This window comes from Sinohyriopsis cumingii, chromosome 13 (genome assembly GCF_028554795.1).
Source record: "Sinohyriopsis cumingii isolate HCF-2022 chromosome 13, ASM2855479v2, whole genome shotgun sequence".
Classification (NCBI taxonomy): Eukaryota; Metazoa; Mollusca; class Bivalvia; order Unionida; family Unionidae; genus Sinohyriopsis; species Sinohyriopsis cumingii.
In genome coordinates this window covers 67354732-67376216 of record NC_142973.1, presented here as the reverse complement: position 1 = coordinate 67376216, position 21485 = coordinate 67354732, and the positions used below count along the sequence as shown (strand labels likewise).

At 36.0% G+C, this 21485-nt stretch overlaps 1 protein-coding gene across 1 annotated transcript; it reads left to right on the top strand.

The window, feature by feature from the left end:
* The first annotated feature begins 83 nt into the window (after positions 1 to 83).
* LOC149785772 (uncharacterized) lies at positions 84 to 19476 on the top strand. Its single transcript, XM_089979678.1, has 5 exons — positions 84 to 3782; positions 4722 to 4853; positions 8474 to 8568; positions 10371 to 10632; positions 15179 to 19476. The coding sequence occupies exons 1-5, from the start codon at positions 3638 to 3640 to the stop codon at positions 16687 to 16689; spliced, it is 2145 nt and encodes a 714-aa protein (XP_089835804.1). The 5' UTR covers positions 84 to 3637; the 3' UTR covers positions 16690 to 19476.
* Positions 19477 to 21485: the final 2009 nt, after the last annotated feature.

Here is a 21485-nt window from a genome sequence, read left to right as displayed (position 1 = left end):
AATACAAAATTAAGGCGCTGGATTACGAGAAGAGGATGGAATGCTTTCGTCTGCTCAACATGTGCGAGGTGTTCCGCTTTCTTTCGGTCGTTTTGGATGTCTTCGTTGAAACCTTCATCTTTAGAAGAATTCCAAATAGTTTATGTTTGTGGACGAAAACCTGATACGATCGTTTTCTCTTTATATGAAATAAATTGTCTTAACATCTTTTCAGAAATAAAATTGTGTCCATTCTAGTGTTATTGAATATAAGGTTAACTCAAGGTCATCCTTTTTACATTTTGCTACCTTAAATGAGTTCTGTAGGAATATGCTTCAGAGATGTCATGGAAATGCACTTTACTAAACTTACAATCACTTCGCAATGAATGGGTAGAAAAATAAAATTAACTCTCTTCCGTATCGCAAGCGGTGGAGGAAGAGGCTGGGCGGAGGAGGAAGTCCATGTATTTACACACATTCTTAACAGTTAAGCTCCGACAAGTTGACATCATGAACATTATTGTATAGATCATTATAAGCATATTATTATTACAGTATGGAGATCAATTGTTAGAATTCCTGATACCCTTCCCACCCCATTCTACATGTTTGGGTGTGGGGTCAGAGCTAGTCCTACATGTAAGACCTGACGCTGATATTTATGTTGTGTGCGTCAAGGTCTTAAGCTTAACTAACGACAATGTGTAGCTTATTTTGATGTCGACTAACATCGTTATGAAAGTCAAATTTTCAAGAATATTTCAAACAACTGACAACTAAAATAATGACACTTTTCTACAAAGTAAAGTCATAATGTTTTAGTCAGACTTTACTTACTCTGGTGTCTTTTCTCTAATAAATTCAAATTCTCACAAAAGAAATGGACCTGTTTTCAAGTTTTGTTGGCCAACATGTTATTTGGCTGGAAAGCCATGAATGCCAAAATTGGGGTAAGTTGAAATATTATTATTTAATGAAACGAATAAAAATATATTATGCCTATTGGAACAGTAAGCAGCGGTTCGTTTCATTCAAGAAACTTATCCTCAACATGTACATACTTGAAATTATTTTGGCATACATCGAATACTGTTGCACTGCAACAAATTCAAATGCATGTCAACGGAACGTGAAAATGTGTCCATTTGCTAGTATATTTTCATTCCACCAGGATAAAGACAGCACAATAAGTATATCAATTATACATAAATTAGTGGAAGAGTGTCAGTATAGGCTGCCAAGTGTGTTTGATGTTCCTGAAACTTTAATTACTCATTCCGACATCGGAACATGCTATACAAGACCGTTATTTGGATAGTAAGACATAGCACCTAAACAAAATCAACATGTGCTGTGTCTTACATGTAGGACTAGGGTCAGAGCCAAAGACAGTTCACTGCTGTACTAATGGTCCTAGCATATATGACCTTACATCATGTCATACCTGCATGAAATCAATAGGAAGATTTTTTCTCAGATACACTTTCTGCCTGATGAGTCTGACTTTCTCCAAGCTGATGTGACAGCAACATGTTTCTGGTCATCATTTTCTGCAGATATTGCATTGTTCTCATCTTAATATTTTCCATTTTTTTTTGCCAACAACATTGGCAAAGGGTTTATGGTTGACATCACCTGCATTGGGCCTCTGCTGTCATGGACATGTAGGTTACAAGATTTGGATATTCGTATGACTAGGAATACAAATGGTGATTACTAGGTCAGATTGCATCAGTGCTGTAATTTCATCTGTCACTGGATTAAAGACAAAATGAACATCATACAATATCTAATAAAATAAATCATCTTCCTATCAATAGGTATGGTTAGATGTGACTTGGCTAGGCCCACTAGTAAGCTGTCACTGCCACATTTTGTGCAAGTGGTCAGTTTTACCGTAAGATTTTCAAGATGGCCACCATGGTACCATATTAGAGATAAGATCAGAACCAGTTAAATATTGAACTGTAATGCTTTGTGAAAACCCCATGTAGATAATCAAATCAGGAGAGGTAGCTATGTCAAAAATTTATGATGACTTGAGGCAAAAGAAGGTTGGATCAGCATCGTTTTGATATACAAACAACTTTTATTTTAATTAAAATTATATTTTGATATAACAGTATGTAGTTGACAAGATTTTTCACAATTTGGAAGGTCGCACTGATAAGACTTGCAACATTTACACATGGATCTCGCGTAGTTTGCTTTACTGCCATGTATCTGGAAGAGCACCATGAAAAACAACAGTTTTTTTTAAATCCAAAAGCCCCACCAACACAGTTGAGTTTCTCAAAACATGCTTTCTAATAAATCTTGTGTAAAAAAAAAAAAACCTTTCTTGACACTATGATATATGTCTGTATAAACACTAAACAATCATGCTTGATGCTTATTGGAAAACTATAATGGGTGTGTTTATCACGTGATTATTTTGATAGTTGAAATAGTGTGGAGAAGCAAAAAAAAAGGTGATTAATTTTTAAGGCAATGTCAAAACAGCTGTGTTTCAAGAAAGGATGTGCATCTGTGAGGTGAACAAAGCCCAAGGTTCAGTTCTCTGTTTGATGTTTTTTGGGAAGTTCGGTGGGGGGAGGCACTGTATTTTTTTCACATAGTGCAAATGCAATACCGACATGGGCAAACTTTAATTTATCTTCTGAAAACCCAAATTTGACATTCCTCACAGCAGTGATGTTCAGAATGATCATTTTGAATGCTGACAAAAAAAATGACATTTACTCCATAACAAGTGCAAAGTTGAAAACAAATGTTACTTGCATCACCTACAAACCCTCCATTGAACTATTGAGAGCAGCAAAGTCTGCATCTGGTTAAAACTGTATTTCACAGTCAGATTGATTTTAAAGACAGAAATTTAGCCCAGCCAAGTCATATCAAATACATAACAATGGTACTAAAAGCTGCATCACTTGGCACTCAGCATTAAGAGGTTAGTGTAAAGACTGGTCGTTCTGGTGTCAGAATAATGTGACTGGGTGGGATATCATGCTTCATGTCTGCGGCATGATGCCTCAGTGCTGGACATCACCATAAACTTCCACACTGCAGACATCATAGCAATATAGCTGATTTTTAAAAAAAAGCTATGTTAAAAATCCAAAACACACAGATATTTAGTTTATTTGGTATTTAATGTCTGTAATTATAATTATGTGGGTGTATGGTGTTGATACATGCCAGTGCTAAGTCTTTCAACCATTGTTTATTTGAAAGCATATTGAATGCTTGAAAGAAAACGTTGGTTTTATTGTTCATTTTTACATTTTCTTTTGGCAGATAGGAGTAGATAACTTGTTTTCAATTGTATGTGGGTTTTTTTTTGAGCTCATGCACACACTTAAATCATAAAATGTACTTTTTGAGTCTTTGATAAACCCAAACACAGTCTGGAAGGTTGGTGGGTATACTGCTTATAAACATTTTAAAAAAACATACACATGAAATGATATATTTCTACTTCTCTGTTTAAGGAGACAGCTTAGTAAGAACAGAGCCTATGATGAGGAACATTTGAAATTTTTTTTTAAAAAAATTCAACTGTGAAAGCCTTTGTAGATCCTACAGAAGCATTTGAAAATTCTTGAGACTTTTTATGCTTTTCAGGTAAAGTTTAAACGATAAACAACTTGATATGGAGGTAATAGAGACAAAGATGGAAATGGAGGACTCCACTGGTGATGAAAGCACACACTACATGACAATTCGCGTTACACCAGAGCAGGAGGCAGCCATGGAGGCATTTTTCCAAATCAATAACTGGCCTCTCATAAAAGAAGGTACAAATTAAACTCAGCAACTTTGTATACATCCATTTAAGTTTTGTATTGAAATCACCATTGCAGAGCAAACATATTCCATGATAAAATTTGAATAAAATTATTAGTTTTGACATGTTTTTTATCTATAGGTTGTTTTGAATATAGGTTAAAAAGTCATTATTGATTGGTTGTGACACATGCATGATATTTTTGCATTAGTTTTAAATGTAAAGTCGTCAAATTTCCTGGTGATTGTGAAGACGGACTTGGCACTGTAAGTCACATTATTTCTATGTGCTTACAATCTTTGGGAATATAGGGAGCCAAGAAAGTTTTTGCATAGTCGTATAGACTTATAGCAACAATAAGCATGAAGGTTTGAAAAGCTAGGTGAATAGGGTTTAAAGTATAAAGCAGTGGGGGAATTTATAGATAATATTTATATTGCATACAAATTGGGTTGACCCTGTTACACTTTTGCTTGTGTAGGGTGCAGTTGAATTGATATTACACCATGCTGTGCTCAGCTGAGTGGAAATTAAAATCAAGGTTATATATGTTAATCAGTCATAGTTGCACAAGCACGAGATGTAAAATTGTCTATACAGATGGAGATGAATATCATAGTTTCTTATTGCATGTGACCACTCCGGTGGCCTAGTGGATAGAGTGTCTGCCTCGGATGCGGGAGGTTGCAGGTTAGTATTAAGACTGGTCAGCCTGGTGTCAGGATAATATGACTGGGTTGGACATGATGCTACATGTCTGAAGCATGATGCCCCAGTGTTAGACATCACTATAAACTGCCACACTGCAGACATTGTAGCAACATGACTGGAAAATTGGTAAAGCTATGTTAAACATCCAAAATCACACACACACGCACACTTCTTATTGCAAGTCTCTTATACTGCATTTTCCAGATCCATTAAATTCTCTATTTACTTCCTTTTCCAGTGGGTGAGCTTGAAATAGACAATGATGGTGATGCCAGCTCTAGAGTCATCACTGTTCATGTCAACCCACAGCAGGAGACAGCCATGGCAGCATTTTTTCAAATAAACAGCTGGGATCTGGTGGGAGATGAAGGTAAATACTCTCCTGGAAAATTGCATAAAAACTTGTTGAAGCTCATGTATTTTGTCCAGTACTAGGTCAGCCAAACTTGGTGTGCCAGTTTAACCGCTAAGTGTTATTATCATAGACCATTAAAACAATATATATGGGTATTACTATGAGATACTGGTGATCTTGTATATATTTGGCGCACAATGATTATTATACCTGTTTCTAGAAGGACTCCAGTCCTACCAGTTTATGTCATCATCACCTTTGTCAACAAAAATGCAGAGCCCTGGGCCTATGGTCTATTGTTAATACCAAATTTCTCATGCTTATGTCGATGTCAAGATAAAACAATATAAATGTCTATGTCAATGGATGCATTTTTTAATCGTTTATGCAGACAAGCTGCCAATTCTAAACCATACTTTGTTCCTCTGTGTATTTATTTGATGTTCACCGCTGAGCTTTAATGTTGTCGTCACATTAACAAACAGGTATTTATTAGGTCCTCCAAAGTTGGCATTTCACATTTACTTCACTAACATTATGCACCCTTCATCAAAGCAAGCAGGCTACAGTCTTCAGTAAAAACAACGCACCCTTCATCAAAGAAAGTCAGTACCAAAATTGAATAAAAACAATGGAATCTGATAAATCTTTTCATTTTCCAAAGTTATCAATGGTTGGAACCACAGGAGTATGATGTTTTTAAATAAAATACAACACAAATTTGTGACAACAGGAAATAACCTTGATAGGTTTTCATTTCCCTATGATTAGCTTCATCCACTTGGTAACTTCAGATCAAAATCCAGGTCAAACTTAGTACATATAGCAGGGGTATTCAGCCCTCATGGCAAATTAAAACAACACAGAAATCTGGCCAGTGAACAGCAATTATATTAAAGAAATTAGTTTTTGCAGCCCTTGAATGTTCTTAGAAAATACAAGCTGGCCCTTGGCCAAAAAAGGTTTTGCACCCCTGAAGCATGTAAACAACTACTCTCCAACCACAACAGTGATTATCATAGTGATTTGTTTTGTGACACGTGTTTATAGCCAGTGGGATATAGGTCAAATGAGGACTACTAGGTTGTCAACTTACAAGCTAGCTGTGTCTTCATTTAATCAGAATTTCCATTGTTTGTTTTCTCTCCGTCTAAATCCAGCTCACTGTTTACAGGTTACCATTTACAGACAAAATTCACTTGTATAAGAAATTTGATTTTTGTTACACCTTACTGAAAACTGGTCAAACTTACGAAAAAAATCAACTGCCTTACTTTGACAGACTTGTCAGGGTTTGCAGGTCTGCACTTGGATCAGATTATTGGCTATGTCATGCTGAGGAAATATTTGCTTAATTCCTTTCCCAAAGACACGTCAAGGCAGCTGATGCGGGCTGTCTGGATAAGAATCAACCGGTGACCTTTGGGTTATGAGTCCACCACTCTGCTACTTTATTAAATGTATGGCAAAAAGATCAAAAATGTTACTCAATATTTTGAAATTTGAGGACTTTAAAATACTATGAAATCTGCCATTGTTGATATTCATATAAAAAAATACATGGTCATAAAGGATACAATTTATGAACCCCTACTCTGCATTTACATATTTCACCTCTGCACAGGAAACCTGTTCACAAGCAACAAAATTTTAATCTTTTGTGGGTGTCCTTTATTTGCTAAATATCACAGTATTATCCTTTGTGGTATTTGGATTCTCAATCTGTCCAAACTATAGGCATTTTCACAAGTCTATCGAAACTAGATTCATGCTCCTGAAGTCTAAAAATTATAGACATGTTCCTCAAGTATTTACAAATATACAAACTTTAGGTATGTTGCCCACGTTTATGTAAAGTATATTATATAATAGTTCCTTGTGTTTATTCAAACGACATGTATGTTGCTTATCCAAAGTACAGGCATGTTTACAAAGTCCAACCAGACTGTATGCAGTGTTCCTCAAACATTGAGATTTTTTAACACTTAGACCATGTTTATGTCTCCCTATAACATCTGATTACCAAGGTTCCACTTTATTTGCTTGATGTTTTATTTCTTTCTTACATCTTATGATTAGGATGGTAATTCTCTGTAGCATATTTCCCATTCACGTGCATAGCACTTACAAACCAAATCAGAGTGACTGTGTTCTTGTTATGTGATCATGTTTGTATGTAGTTGATTTTCTTGGAAAATATTGGAATATCAAACTCTGGATCTTATGGATAATATATCAACGGTACGCCTGACTTGAAGTGTTACAAGTCTATGCTCTTAAAATAAATAACAGAAAGACTGAAAAGCAACAAGCTTTGTAAAATTCAACAGATAATTTATTTCCTTAGAATACAAAGTAAAAATGTAGTAAAAAGGAACTTATGATATTACAAATTAAATTCCAGATAATCCTAGAATTACAGACTCCAGTCCTGATAAGTTAAAGTCCTGAACAAAATTCAGTAGTCCAAATTAAATCCAAAACTAAAGTGATGATATGTCTGTGGTAGCTTGTAGAGTGTTGATGTGCCAGCAGTCTTCAGTTGATTCACAGTAATATAATTCCAGGTTTGAATTCACTATAAATTCCAATGAATATCTCTATCCAAGAATTTTATGAGAGCACTTTTGTTTTTCCAGTGAAAATAATCACTTGAATTCAATAAGTTGAAGAAAATAGATTCCAGCCCAAAATATTACTGGACACGACATATAAGACAACTTGATTGTGCTAGAACTTTAAGCACAAATGAATTTTCCATTCATTGACAAAATTATATGATCTTCTACTTGACCTAAGATCACAGTTAGCATTTTCTTCAAAAAACCACTATTACCTAATGGAAAATAACCCTCTAGAATGATCCTGTTGTTTACAGAATAAAAATGTTAGTTATTATTAGAAACCAGAACCAGGACTATGCCAAATACACTAAGGAAATTCCAAAACATAGACCTAGACCCATATAAACATATTTACTACTGTTAATAATAATTCTGATTTTAAGCCTATACACATAGAGAATTATTTAGTTATGTACTGTTTACAGAATAAAATTAAAAAAGTCAGTTCAGGTCAAGCAGAAAATGAAATAAATTTTGGACAAGGTCAAGTCCAACATGCAATGTTACATTAGAATAGCATGTAATGAAATTGAAAAAAATGATTCTAAAACAAACAATGCAAATTAAATATGCATAACAGGTATCACTGTTTAGGACGACCACTTTATGAAAGGCCATATTTTTCATATGTCGTGCATGGATCAAATTTGAATTTTATCTGATGACCTCAGATGGGTGACCGCTTGCCTTTTGAAACCATTGTTTGTTTGTTAGCAGAAGTTGTGGTATTTTCAGTCAGGTTTTTTGTACTGCATTATATATATCTATTTGAAGGATGCATGCATTTTACTGAACAGTAACTGTTATAGTGTTTCCAGGTCCATTACCGATCTCTGTTTATTTAGTTTCAGAAAGCAAATTTATGCTCTAGTTAGGTCAAAAAGAATTATATATGTGTGTACTTTGGCTGTCTTCATCATTGTAGCCTTTAAATTTTAGAAAGTAGAAGAAAGTGTTCAGTAAATTTCATCGGATTTTAAAAGTTACGGTGAAAGAATTCTTTCACTTCAGGTGAGAAGCTTATGACAGCAACAGGGCTTACCGCTGATGGGGAGGAAATTCAGGTACAGCAAATTCAAGACTTGCAAGAAGTTCAGGATGGAGAGGTAACTTTCCTTTAAACAATTATCTCATTTTATTAACCCTTTTTTTCATGGAAGCACCTTTGGACACCTCTACACCATCCTCATGGAAGTATGTTTGGATACCCGCTGTAAACATCAGCTATTTTGAGCTGGTTTTCTTAGCGCCACCTTTAAGGAAAATACCCTATTACATACTACATTCATTGATGCAAATGATTAAATCAGATATTGTGAATGCTGTGTAAACTCTGGTCGTGATCTGCAGTTTAAAGTAACTGGGTCAGATTCTCTACTCTCCAAAATGGAGGCCGCAGATTTCATTCATTTCTTTCCGGAGCTTGCATGATTAGAATCACTACTTTGAAAACTTCAGTAACTTGCATAAAGACTCTGATGTTGATGTAGGCAACATTGAATTTTTATAATTTATCAAATTCAGATGATTTAGTGATGTAAATATAGACAAAGAACTGGTAACTTTAGAGTATGAGGAATGGCAACTATGAATGGTCATATGGCTTCACTGGCTAGATGGTGAACAAGTTCTCACAATATTTTAAGGCGCATTAAAAATATTCTTCTGTGAAAAATAATTATACACTATAATGATCAGATTTTGCTTTTAAATCTTTCTTTAGATAATAGATGTGTATTAAAAATGTAAAATGGTTAAAATTGATGTTGAACGTAACATATACTACACTGCTGTAACAGTCAACAGGCAGGCCTATGTGTATGGAGTCAAATAGGTAACAGGTGTTCTGTTTATAGTGCACTGCACTGTGTAACTTTGGTACATGTGTATCCACTACCTTCAGAGCCGTACACTCTATGAGATAAAGGGTTAAAAGTATCATGTGACAGAATAGTTCCCCATTAATGTCATTGTAAAAGAAATAACACTTCTTGTAAAAATCATGCAGAATCCTTTATATTATCCATATAATTTGCCCTCAGCTTGTGTCATGTATGCTTAAATGAAAAATGGGATACCTCGTACAATAAAATGAAAGCTTAACCATTTTTAGACTGGAGGAAATTTCAGATTAAAGTTCATCTCTTTTTTTATTATACAAAAATACCTGTTTTTCTCTAGAAAACCAGTCATAAATTGCTGCACCTGAGTTGTTTTTCCATGATTCCAGTGAACCATCATGATTGCCAAGAGTAACTGTTTAAAATTGTTCAAATCATGTATCAGTAAAAGAAATACCTAACTGCCACCCATCACTTTTGGATTGGAGATGCAAAAGAGAAAATATTTCAAGATGACCTGAGCAAAAATATCAGGGTGCCACATATTCATTCATTCAAGTGATGTAATTTCTATTCAGTGTATTTGCATATTTTGCACAAATAAATTGATGAAAATGGATAAAGAAGTTGTTAACTGTGTTAAAGTATGCAAAACCATATAGTTTTTAAGCATTTAGTTCAAAGTTGTCAATATATTTCTCCAGTTATAAGCACAGTCAATTTTTTATTATTGTGCATTTGATCAGTGTATACTCCAGAATCAAGACAGGTTCCTGTTGTTTTGTGCATGTTTAAATTGATAGTACTTGATCATGCTGATAACACTCATCAGTTAGAGAGATATACTTGTGTACAGCCTGCATAAGTTTTTGTCCCAGAATTGTTTAACACATTTCTCAGAAGAATGATAAACATTTTGTCGATTATTACTCAGTCTGGTATTACTGGTTTTCTTGTTGTATGTTCACAAAATACCCCTAAAGAATATTTCAAATCCACATTTGTTTTAAACCAGGGAATAAAATGCCCAAGTCATTAAAATCTTAAACTCTTTGGGTTGTTGACAGATTACATCAGTGGAAGAGGTGACAGCAGCAGAGGCCCAGAGTATTCCCCAGATCATCACAGTATACACCAACAGTGCTGGATCACAGGGTGTACCACAAATTATCGTACAAAACACAGGCGAGTTAGAGAATTCCAACCTTCCCCAAATTATTGTGCAAGAGATAACTTTACCAAAGAACAGTAAAACTGGAAGAAACAAGTCTCAAACCATTACCATAATTCCATCAGAGGCCTCTCGCAGAGTCACACCCAGAGGAAGTGGTAAGATATTTAATTTGTTTCAGGTTGAAAATGGGGGGTGTGTGCATATGGCTGTCATCGAAGTTGTTTATTATTTGTTACTGAAAATTAACTTTAGCTCTTATTTAACATCATTGATACCAGTTTTCCCCAAAATTTGATTGATTACTTGGCCTTTAAAGGGTTGAGGGACTGATATACCTTGTAAACCATCATTTTAAAACATTGAACATTAAAAAACAGTTACACCTCTCATTTTTTTCACTGTTATAGTGGTCATGATGATATGTGGTTTCCTGAACAGTTGTCTTTTCAGGCAGGTTATACTGTGCTTGTAAATTATTTTCTAAACTAAGTAACAATATGAGGAACCTTGTGCACATATATTCTTTTCTGATTATCAAATGAAATGTTTCCAAAACAACCAATGTTTTAAGATCCATTCTTAAAATCATGAAGAATGTGATTATTAAAACTGAAATATGTCTAAAGTAAAATTAGAAAAGTTAGTTTCTGTACATCACTTTACCAAACCATTTTATTAGCTGTTTGACAAAATACATCTCATTTGTCCAAGTCAGTGTTTCTCAACCCACGGCTGCATGCTGCCAAATCATCACACTATTACAACCCACACGACCTCCTGTTTTTAAAAAAAAATTAAACCTTTAAAATGTGTTTGGTAGACATTTAACTGTGAAGAAATAAGAGGTATAAAAGTATATTGATTGTCAGATAACCAATACAAACATGTTTTTTTAATGGATACACAGGAAGTGGTTTGAATGCTGCAAACTTAACACATTGAGAGCTGCAAGCATGGCCCACTGTAGTAAAAAAGTTGAAACCCACTACTCCAGGTGATCATTTTACCTGTACTAACAGCATTTTTAATGGCAGCAGCACCTTTGCTGTTGATTAATTAAGTACTTGTCCAAAGTTACAATCTACTTCCTTAACATAATCAGTATTTACCAAAGACTGTTTTAGTCTCAAATAGACCTTTAATTATCATAAATCTCCTAATGCAAGAAACATTTATAGGCACACCTGAATGTACTGTTATGATGCTTTTAACTTTGGACCAGTTCTTTTGTATTGCCTACTCTAGTGTTGATGAGTCTAGTGGTAGCAGCAGGGGTCGACAATGGTTAGGGGTTTTGGTTACTTTTTCTGTATGGTCATAAGTTTTAAACCAGCATTTCCCAACCTAAGGTCACAACCCAAACCAGGGTTGCATGGGGGTCCTAAGTAGAGTCATGAATGGTCATTAAAAGAAACCATATCATAAGCCTGAGGGTCAGAAGGTCATCTTGGTGGCCTATTTATGGTTGCAGCAAGAAAAGGTTGGGAACCATTGTAATAAACACTGTGAAGAATAGCTGTCATATTTGCAGTATTGAGTCAGCAAGTGCCTCCATTTTATATCCATGCATTCATATGACCCTTAGGCAAGGTCAGTGTCATTTGAAAATCTTGGTCAAGTTTTTCTGTATGGTCATCAGCCTGAATGATTTGACTTGATAGTAATGGAGTTGTAGCAGTTATACTTGGGCTGTATAATCAAAACAATCTAGGTGTGGATTTTCACCATCATCTGATTTGGTGTACATGTCGGGGACTGATTTCTGACCAGAATCCCTATCCATGCTCCCAAATCCCACTTCTATCTGTTTAAAGATGTGTCAGATTTAGCATGTGGCACTCATGTGGAGCTGAAAGGACTGAGTCTTAGGAGTTCGTATTCCAAGAAGTATCTATCCTTTACGTCATCAATTTTGAAATAAGGGCAGTGATCTTAGCCCACCATCTAAGTGTCACTGCATGATATGGTCTCTTTGCCAACACGTCAGTGGTAGCGTACATGAGACAAGAAGACACATGCTCTCTCTGTGAAGCTTTGGAACCTCCTTTGCTGGGAAGCCATGGAAGAGATTACCCTACTGGCTTGCCACATTCTTCATAAAAAGATTTTGTGGAAGACTTTGTTTCAATTAAAGGAAAGAACGTCCTCACAGGCTGGTCTCAAAACCAATCCATTGCAGATTTTCTGTTCCAACATTTAGGGACACCATTGGTGGACTTGTTTGCAGGCTAAACAACAAGCTCCCCCTTTTTTGTTTCCCCATCCAGAGGATATGGGCAACAGAAGTATTCAGCCTGAAGTGCTGTCGTTCTGTTTTCTTACACCTTCCCATCCTTTAGGATCATCCCTCTGGTACTTCACACGTAAGAAACTCAACTGCTCAGTTCATTTTGATAGCTCATCTGTGGTTCCAACAATCATGGTTAAATGATTTTCTCATTCTGCTTGTGTACCATCCTAAGAGATTACCCCATAGTACCTCCTGTAACAGCATGGGGGCTTTCTCCCATACAACAGTCCATAAAGTCTCCAACTTTCACTTGGCTCATCTCAGTTGATCTCTCAGCAAGGACCAGTTTTCAAACAAGGCACCATGTTCATTATTCGGGCCAGGAGACGATCTGTGTCTATGGTCTGTGACGCCAAGTGGAGAGTCCTTTGGGATTGATGCAGTAAGAAAAACGTCAGTCCTAGCTGCAAGCACAGTGGCTGATTTCTCCACTTTCTTTTCCAAGAAAAAACAGCGCTTGGCTTCTACTATCAACTGCAATAAGGCAGCCATACCAGACACATTCTAATTTTTTTTTATAGGCTCACACTTTGAGACATACCTTTACTTTGCAGACCTATTCAGGTATTTCAGGCTGCCAAGAACAATGTCTTGCTTGCTAATCCCTACATGGAATTTCTTACATCTTGTGGTCTCAAACTAAACACACACACACACCCCATCCACCCCCACCCCTGATTAACTGTTGGGGGAAGCTTCATTCAAGTATCTTACCCTTGAGTCTATTTTCTTGCTATCATAAGTATCTTCACAGTGAATGAGTGAGTGTCATGGCCTGTCCATAGAACTATACTGTATAAAGTTCATTGGAAGTATGAGGTGGCTGATGTCCTTTGCCATCTAGGTTTTATCAAATACCAGATCTATCAGTTGCTCCACCCCCAGTTGAGATCCCCATTCTCAGTCATGTCAGTGAAGGGGATGATCTAATGAAACTGTTATGCCTAATTAGATCTTTGTGCTTTTCTTTGCCATCTAGGTTTTATCAAATACCAGATCCATCAGTTGCTCCACTCCCAGTTGAGATCCCCATTCTCGGTCATGTCTGTGCAGGGGATGATCTTGTGAAACTTTTATGCCTAATTAGATCTTTGTGCTTTTCTTTGCCATCTTCTAAAGGGAGGGTAGTAAAAGTCTTTTCCTCTCCCTTAAGGGTTCAGCTGATAGTTATGCTTCCAATAGTACAAGTTGGACTGCCTATCAGGATGAGCTTATGTGTCCTTTCTGGAGAGCGACCTTTCATTCATGAAATAAGGCCCATGACTTTCAACCCATTGCTACCTCATGGTCCTATCTAACTTGTGTCTGGAGGATGTGATGAAAGCTGCATTTTGGTGATCTCGTGTTTCCTTCTTCTTTTATAATGGCAAGTGGACTCACCAAATTAATGACATATATTCCTTATGTTCGATTGTAGTAGCTGAAAAAGTGATCCATGTGGATACTACTATCCAGCAGTATTCTACTGGCCAGTTTTGGGATCACCAGTCTCCCACCATGCTGACAAATTCAGCTGTGCAATAGCAACAGGTTTTGTTTTACTGATATTAAAATAATTTTCATGATGTAATAAAACTCCTATTGCTATTGCCGGATTTCCTCCTGCCACATGAGGAGGTCCCAATTTGTTTATGCTGCTTCATAAAAAAAAATTATGGTCTGTGCACATATGTAAGGTATCTGCAGTGTGGACCAGGTGCAATCTCATGTTCTAGAATATTCTAGTTCACCCTAATGGGATGAGGAATTCTCTTCATAGTTTTCCACACAGAAAAGTACCAGCTATGCAATAGCAAAAGGTAAATATTACTTCATTAAATTAGTTAAAAACTAAGTATTAAGAATGTAATGAGGCACTTGTTATGGGAAAGAATGTGTCAAAGGACATGGCCACAAGCACACTCACAAGAAAATAAATGTTTTCTTGATATTTCCGTTTACTACTTGTTCCTTCTGCCCTACTCCATAAAGCATATACCCACCACCAACACATTATGCCAAAATCCCACATCAATTCCAACATAACTCTATGTTGCCCTGAGTAAAACATGCCCTGTTAATGCCTGAACAAAGCAAACACTTTCTAGATTATTTAAGATGTGATCATACTGTATGTAAAATTTTATCCCTTGATACATGCATCAGTTTTATTATTGTATTTTAGAAATGTGTATTGAAAGTCAGTTCATCGTTTGACTGGAGTCGTTCGTGTCAATGGTGCCAATGTGGATTACAGCAAAAGAATTTCACTAAACTAATTTGCTACTAATATTGCACAAACATAAACATCACACACAATCATTTTGGATTGTTCCTTTTCGGCACGTTTCCCTCAAACTGTATTTTAGTTTTGAATTGCCATGTTGATTCTCTACACATTGTGATCTTAGATTTATGTCTTTCTTTTTCAGTCAAGCCAGGCGATAAAGTACACAAGTGCAACCTGTGTGGAAAGACATTTAAGCAAACTCCCAGCTTCAATGGCCACTACCAGTCCCATTTTGGTGACAAACCTTACAAGTGTGAAGTATGTGGTACTGGGTTCACCCTGAAAGCTGCTCTTGTTGCACACAGTTCAATCCATACTGGGGCCAAACCTTTTCCTTGCCAGCTTTGTGATAAATCATTCCGTCGCAAAGATGACATGTTGTCACATATGAGGACACACACTGGGGAAAAACCTTATGAATGTGACATTTGTGGGCGCAGATTTAAATACCGCAACCAGATTCCAAAACACAAACGTATACACACTGGCGAACGACCATACCAGTGTGACCACTGTGAAAAACGTTTTAGTTCAAACATTCATCTGCGACGCCATGAGCGAACACACACTGGTGAAAGACCCTTTAAATGTAATACTTGTGGAAAGGCATTCACACAGTATGGCCATCTTCAGGCACACAATCGAATACATACAGATTCTCGCCCATTTGAATGCCAGATTTGTGGTCGTGCCTTCAGGGAAAAGAAAGTTCTGAAAAAGCATGAGAGTATTCATACAATGGACAAACCATACAAATGTGAAACTTGTGGGAAAGGCTTCCTTAGACAGAGTAACATGGAACTGCATGCTGTAATGCACATCAAGGATGGTGATGAAAAGAAGGTGCGACCCAAGAAAAGGAAGAATCTTACTACAGAAGAAATGAGACAAATTGTCTTTTCTTCTGTAGTTAAAGTTGACTCAGGAATGCAGACAGATATGGAAGTGGGCGAAGAGCTGGTAGTGGGACCATCAGGAACCTTCACTATTAAAAGTGACATGGAATGCCAGACAGACAACATCAAGACTGAAATTCAAGAGGAGGTAATAGATGGCTCAGACACCCTTGCTGCCTTTGTACAGTTTGCTGTGGAAAATCATGAGCTTTTAGAAGCTCGTCGAGTTGAGGAACAAGGTCGGGGTAATGTAGAGTCTGGACAGCAAGACACGCTCAACACCGTACAAGCTCTTGGAGGAGGAGATTTTATTGAGGTAGAGGTTCAGGAAAGCATTCACACAACTGATGATGCGAAGGCTGAGGAAGCCATTAAAATTACAGATGCACAAACGGTAGAAATTCAAACTGGAGCATTATGTGCGGGTAGCATGCTTATACGGAATGCAGTTACAGGAGAAATCCTCAATACCTCCATAAGAGGTATTTCAGAATGCAAGTCAGAGAATAGCAGAAACCGCAGTGAACAGGTTACAGTGCTACTTCAAGGAGAAGATGGTGTAGAGGACTCGGGTTCCAATGAGATCCTTGTATCCCTTAATCCTGATGCTGCAGACATAGATGAGGATCATAGGAGTGAAGAAATTACAACAGATGGGATGACCATTGTCAGCACTTCCTTGCCAACAGTTATTCAAGAACATTGTATAGTTTCTTTGCCAACTGTAGTCCAGGATGAGATAGAGCTTGATAACTAGTAAACCATAAACTAAACAGTTAATTTGTACTGGTATGTTGGCTTGTACAAAAAAAAGTATTGATGCTGGGATTTTGAACATTTTCTCATGTTATTTTGAATACTTGCAAGTCCTGTTTTCTGTACAGTATGATGGAACTCTATGTAGATTGTTTGTTTGTTGTATGATCTTCTAAATTTTCACTATTCTCATTTTTATTTTTACTACTTTCTGGGCTGCAGCATTCTAAGTATTTCTTCATTTGTGTTTGATATTTCCTGGTATCTCAGTTTTCTCGGAATTGAAATCATATCACCATTGTACCACTCCATGATGATTTCTTACAACTCGTGCAAGCTGTTCTAAGTACTCGACATAAGTTTAGTGGGTTTTGTCATTGATATTGTATACATTTGCTGTCATCAATTTAACATCAACATTTTTAGTGACTGTTTGCACATAGCATTTCTATAATTTTTCAGTGATTTTGCATAACATTTAATGCAACTGTTTTCCATAGCTTTACAACAAGTCTTTCTTGTGCTAATAATTTTTCAGTGATTTTGTTGGTTAATTCAGCAGTTTAAGCTAATGTTTATAATACTAAAGACAGAGATGAAGTAGCTACAAGTCTTTCTTGGGCTGATAATTTTTCAGTGATTTTGTTGGTTAATTCAGCAGTTTAAGCTAATGTTTATAATACTAAAGACAGAGATGAAGTAGCTACCCACACAAAATATTTTCTTTTCGCAAAAAGTCGAAATCCACAAACATTGAAATAAAGTAGGACAGGCTTGGAGTCTGTACAAGGTGTGTGTGAGCTTTGTGATGTAGTAAAATCTGGATAGATGTGAGTTATAAAAGTACATGATCGGTTACATCAAATGTAGTAAAATTCCCTTGTAAAAATCCATGTGTATATTATGTTAATATAAAACAAAATACATCTTATTCAAAATTACTTGAATGACAATGAAATTTTGTTTTTGCGTAAAGATATGGAAGGTCTTACTGTAGTTTGGTTTGTTTTGTGGGGTTTTGGTGTTTGACAGCACAGCAGCACTGTGAGTGTTATATGTCAAGGCAAGTAAAGGGCACACCATGGTAGCTCATCCAGGACTATCCATTGGTGGGAATTGAACCTGAAACTCTCTGGTCACAAATCCAATGCCTTAACCATTGAGCCACAGCAGCTCACTCTTACATGAGTAAAAGATATGGCAGAGAGTACTTATTTATTTCATATCACATGCACCATTTTTTGTTTGTTTTTCAACTGCTAAATATATCTTTAGTGTTTTTAAGTTGATAACTATTTCAGACATTATGCTTGTACTTCTATGATGTTATATGGTCATACAACAAGTAAAACATCAATAAATGGTACATGTTTGTGGAAAATCATCCATTCACAGCCTGAAATTGCCCAATTCCCAAGACCAATCTTTTTAGGCAGTAGACACATTGTACTGTTTATACTCACTTATAACATTAGCCCAAATGCAGAGACCCAGATCTGCCACCACATAATGTACCGGCAGATCTGGGTCTGTGCAGTTTGTTAGGAGTAGTCAGTAGAGCAAAAAACAGACCCTGATCTGCAGGCACATTATGCCATGACAGATCATGCTCTTTGTTGTTTGCAGTTAGACTTGACTTTTTAAGCGATTATATATGATATATTAATAACATCAGCCTATCAGACCTTTACTATTTCTTAGTTGTTCCTCAAAAGTGAATAAAAATGTGCTGTTTAATCTTTAAAACATCAAGAAAGAGTCAAAACAGTGCATTGATTCAAGCAGATGTCAGTCATTTGATAGTGAAAGACTGGTATTATAACATATTGTTGAAAATCTGCAGATTTAGGATGCAAAACATGGAGCACCAGTCAAAGTTTAATCTTTGTCAGTTAGATGTTTTTTCTTTCCACAACCTTGGCTAAACCCAAGCATTGACCAGTCTATGGTAGAGGTTCACTGAATTTGCATGTCTGAGATTTGCTGTACCAATACTTGGCTTATGTTAAACAGAGTTAAGTAAACTCCTACTGTTCCTGGATCAGCTAGTCAGAAACTAAGGCCATGTCCATGACAGCCTGTGATGTTTAGAGATGTCTAACAGTTGAAATTTCCAATTAGCCATAACAAATCATATATTATGATGTATATATTGTGACCATTCTTAATGAGCCATTTATGGGATGAATCAATTTAGGCTCTTTATTTTATTATAAAGAGATGAACCATGAAATGCATAGATTAAATTAAAATAAAGGAAAATAACTTGACTGAATATGGAAGAGGGCTGTTGAGGTGATATATTAATTATAAAAGGTTACTTTGCACTGCTGATCTGGAGGTGGACTGCACAGGTAGATTAAAAAAAGAGAGACAGTATAAAGCAACTGAATTTGGTAAGTAGGTGTCTGGGGCAAATGGCATTACAAGAGGCTGCTTTGTCAGGTTGTTTGGCATGCATAGAAATTAGCATGTGCAGGCACATGACATTTGATGGTGTCTGGTTATGTATACGTTTTTTTAAAGACTTATTTCCTTTGCAAAGAGATTATGGAGTGATTGTATATTATTTATTGATGTTTGGATCAGTTTGTACATCATCAAAACAATGATTGTGCACATGGTACATGTTCATTTGAGAATGATATGCACTAATTTTAATGTACCTATATGTTTGCCTGGTGGTTCTGGGAATTCTTTGATTAAACTTGTAAAACATATAAATAGATCAAATATTGCCTGTTAAATTCTGTTTTTATATTTGGATGTTAATAAATCTTTAGCTTATTCTTTTTGTTGTTGTCTTATAACTTCCTTGTTTCATTATATTTAACTATTCTGTTTTGAACTTGCTTTATGTAACACTATCAATGGTACAGAGTTGTAATACGTGATTATAATGTCTAACTAGAAACATTTTATTCTTGCCCCAAATTGGTACATGTAACTTATTTCATGCCTCCTGGATTGATTGATCTCCTAGGAACTAGCTTTGTTAGATGTAAGAGTGAAGTTGAATAATATATAACATATTATGCTAAAAGTAAGTCAGTGACATGTATTGCATGATTTTTTCCTCAAATTTAGTCAGTGACCTGCATTCATACTCAACAGTTACATTTCAGAGAGTGCATAATGTGTAAATATAAAATTTTGGTCAAGGTACACCACTGCAAATCCTGTACAATCAATTCAAAATTATGTCACTTTAACCAAGGCTGATGTTTATTTCATTAAAGTACCATATATACCACATCTTCACTTAATACAAACTACATGTATACATGTTGACGATGTAATCGGTGAAAGAATGTATCTCAGTAAGAAACATCTGCCTCTTAACAGTATTCAATTTTGAATTAAATTTTTCCAAGCTTACTAAAACCCTAGTGAAAATGCTCCAACATGAGAAATATACCAGTATCCCAAAAACTGGTCCCTGTGATGTCTAAAATGTATTGTACACCTTACTGACCTTGGTTAGTATTCTCATTTGGTATCATTTTCTCATGCAAATATATGTAATAGTGTTTTACATATTTAAAGTATTGTATTTTCATTCATAATACACAGTTGCACAAAAATGTGTGACTTTAGTCAGCATTTTGAGTGCCAGTCACATACAGTAGATTGACGTGGGGGTGGGGGGCACTGTTAATAGTCAAACTGGCATTTTATCATGGAATAGTCCAGGAATAACAAATCACACATTAACTTGTATTCAGCAATAACCTGTCCAGGTTTTCTTGTGGCCATATATTTGCTCAGGAATAGAAACACCATTCACTTTGTACAGTTTAGGTTGACCCATATAGACTATAATTTGATCAATCAACAGCATGATTTAAACCGCAGTATTTTATTTAGTTTTGATGATAACTAACTGCTTGTGACTGTGTTAAGGTTCTCTATTCCTAAAATATCAAATGAAAATAATGTATTGCAAGGCATGAAGTTTTCATTATTTACTCAATCCACCTTCCTCAATTTATATATATGGGGAGAAAATGAAGACACAAAATTTTATTGTTCCATATAATTTTGTTCTGGTTATATTTATATGATTTGTCATAAAATGCCTGCATTCTGATTTGTCAGAGTACATCATGCTAGAATGCAGTTGCATTTAAATATTTACAAGTACAATTTAATGTCTCACCAGTGTCAAGTGTCAGAACCTTGATTTGGCCCTTGGACCACTGCCAATCATTTTATATGTAGTTTTACAGCTGGCAAGCAAGGATGTGAAGGAGAGTTGTTAAGGTCCGCTTTTCTGATACTTTTGCCTGTACATCCATGAAAACTTTTAAGTACTTATATCCTGAATAGTAAACAGCACACCAAAAGCAGGACAGTGTAACCTAATTTGTTATGCCAACGTTATTAGGAAAGTGAGAAACTGTACATTTTCTGGGACTAAATTCAACAGTTTATTGTATTGGTTACAATTTTCATTTCCATACTTCTTAAACCCCTTGATCGATTAGGGTATCACCATACTTAACAGAAAGCTTGCCAGTAGCTTCTCGTGGGTCACTGATTCTTTCAGGGGGGTTTCCCAGGTTCTTCCTCCATTAATGCTGGCCGCCATGTATAGCCTATCTTGTGCTGAAAAATGGCGTTAAACCCTACAACAACAACCATACTTAACATGAATCATTATGAAGCTGGCACAATTCATTCTGCGACACACTCTCCACACTGACCTTGTGACAAAGGTCACAGAAAATTTGTATAAAGATTTGATACATAATGAAGCAAAGACAATTAATTCTGTGACATGCTTGCTCACACTTT

Bases quoted from the DNA above. Each gene is read 5' to 3' on its own strand.
- LOC149785772 (XM_089979678.1), top strand. From the start codon at position 3,638: ATGGAGGTAATAGAGACAAAGATGGAAATGGAGGACTCCACTGGTGAT. The intron at 4,854-8,473 runs GTAAATACTCTC...CTTTCACTTCAG, and splicing joins GGATCTGGTGGGAGATGAAG to GTGAGAAGCTTATGACAGCA. The intron at 8,569-10,370 runs GTAACTTTCCTT...GGTTGTTGACAG, and splicing joins AAGAAGTTCAGGATGGAGAG to ATTACATCAGTGGAAGAGGT.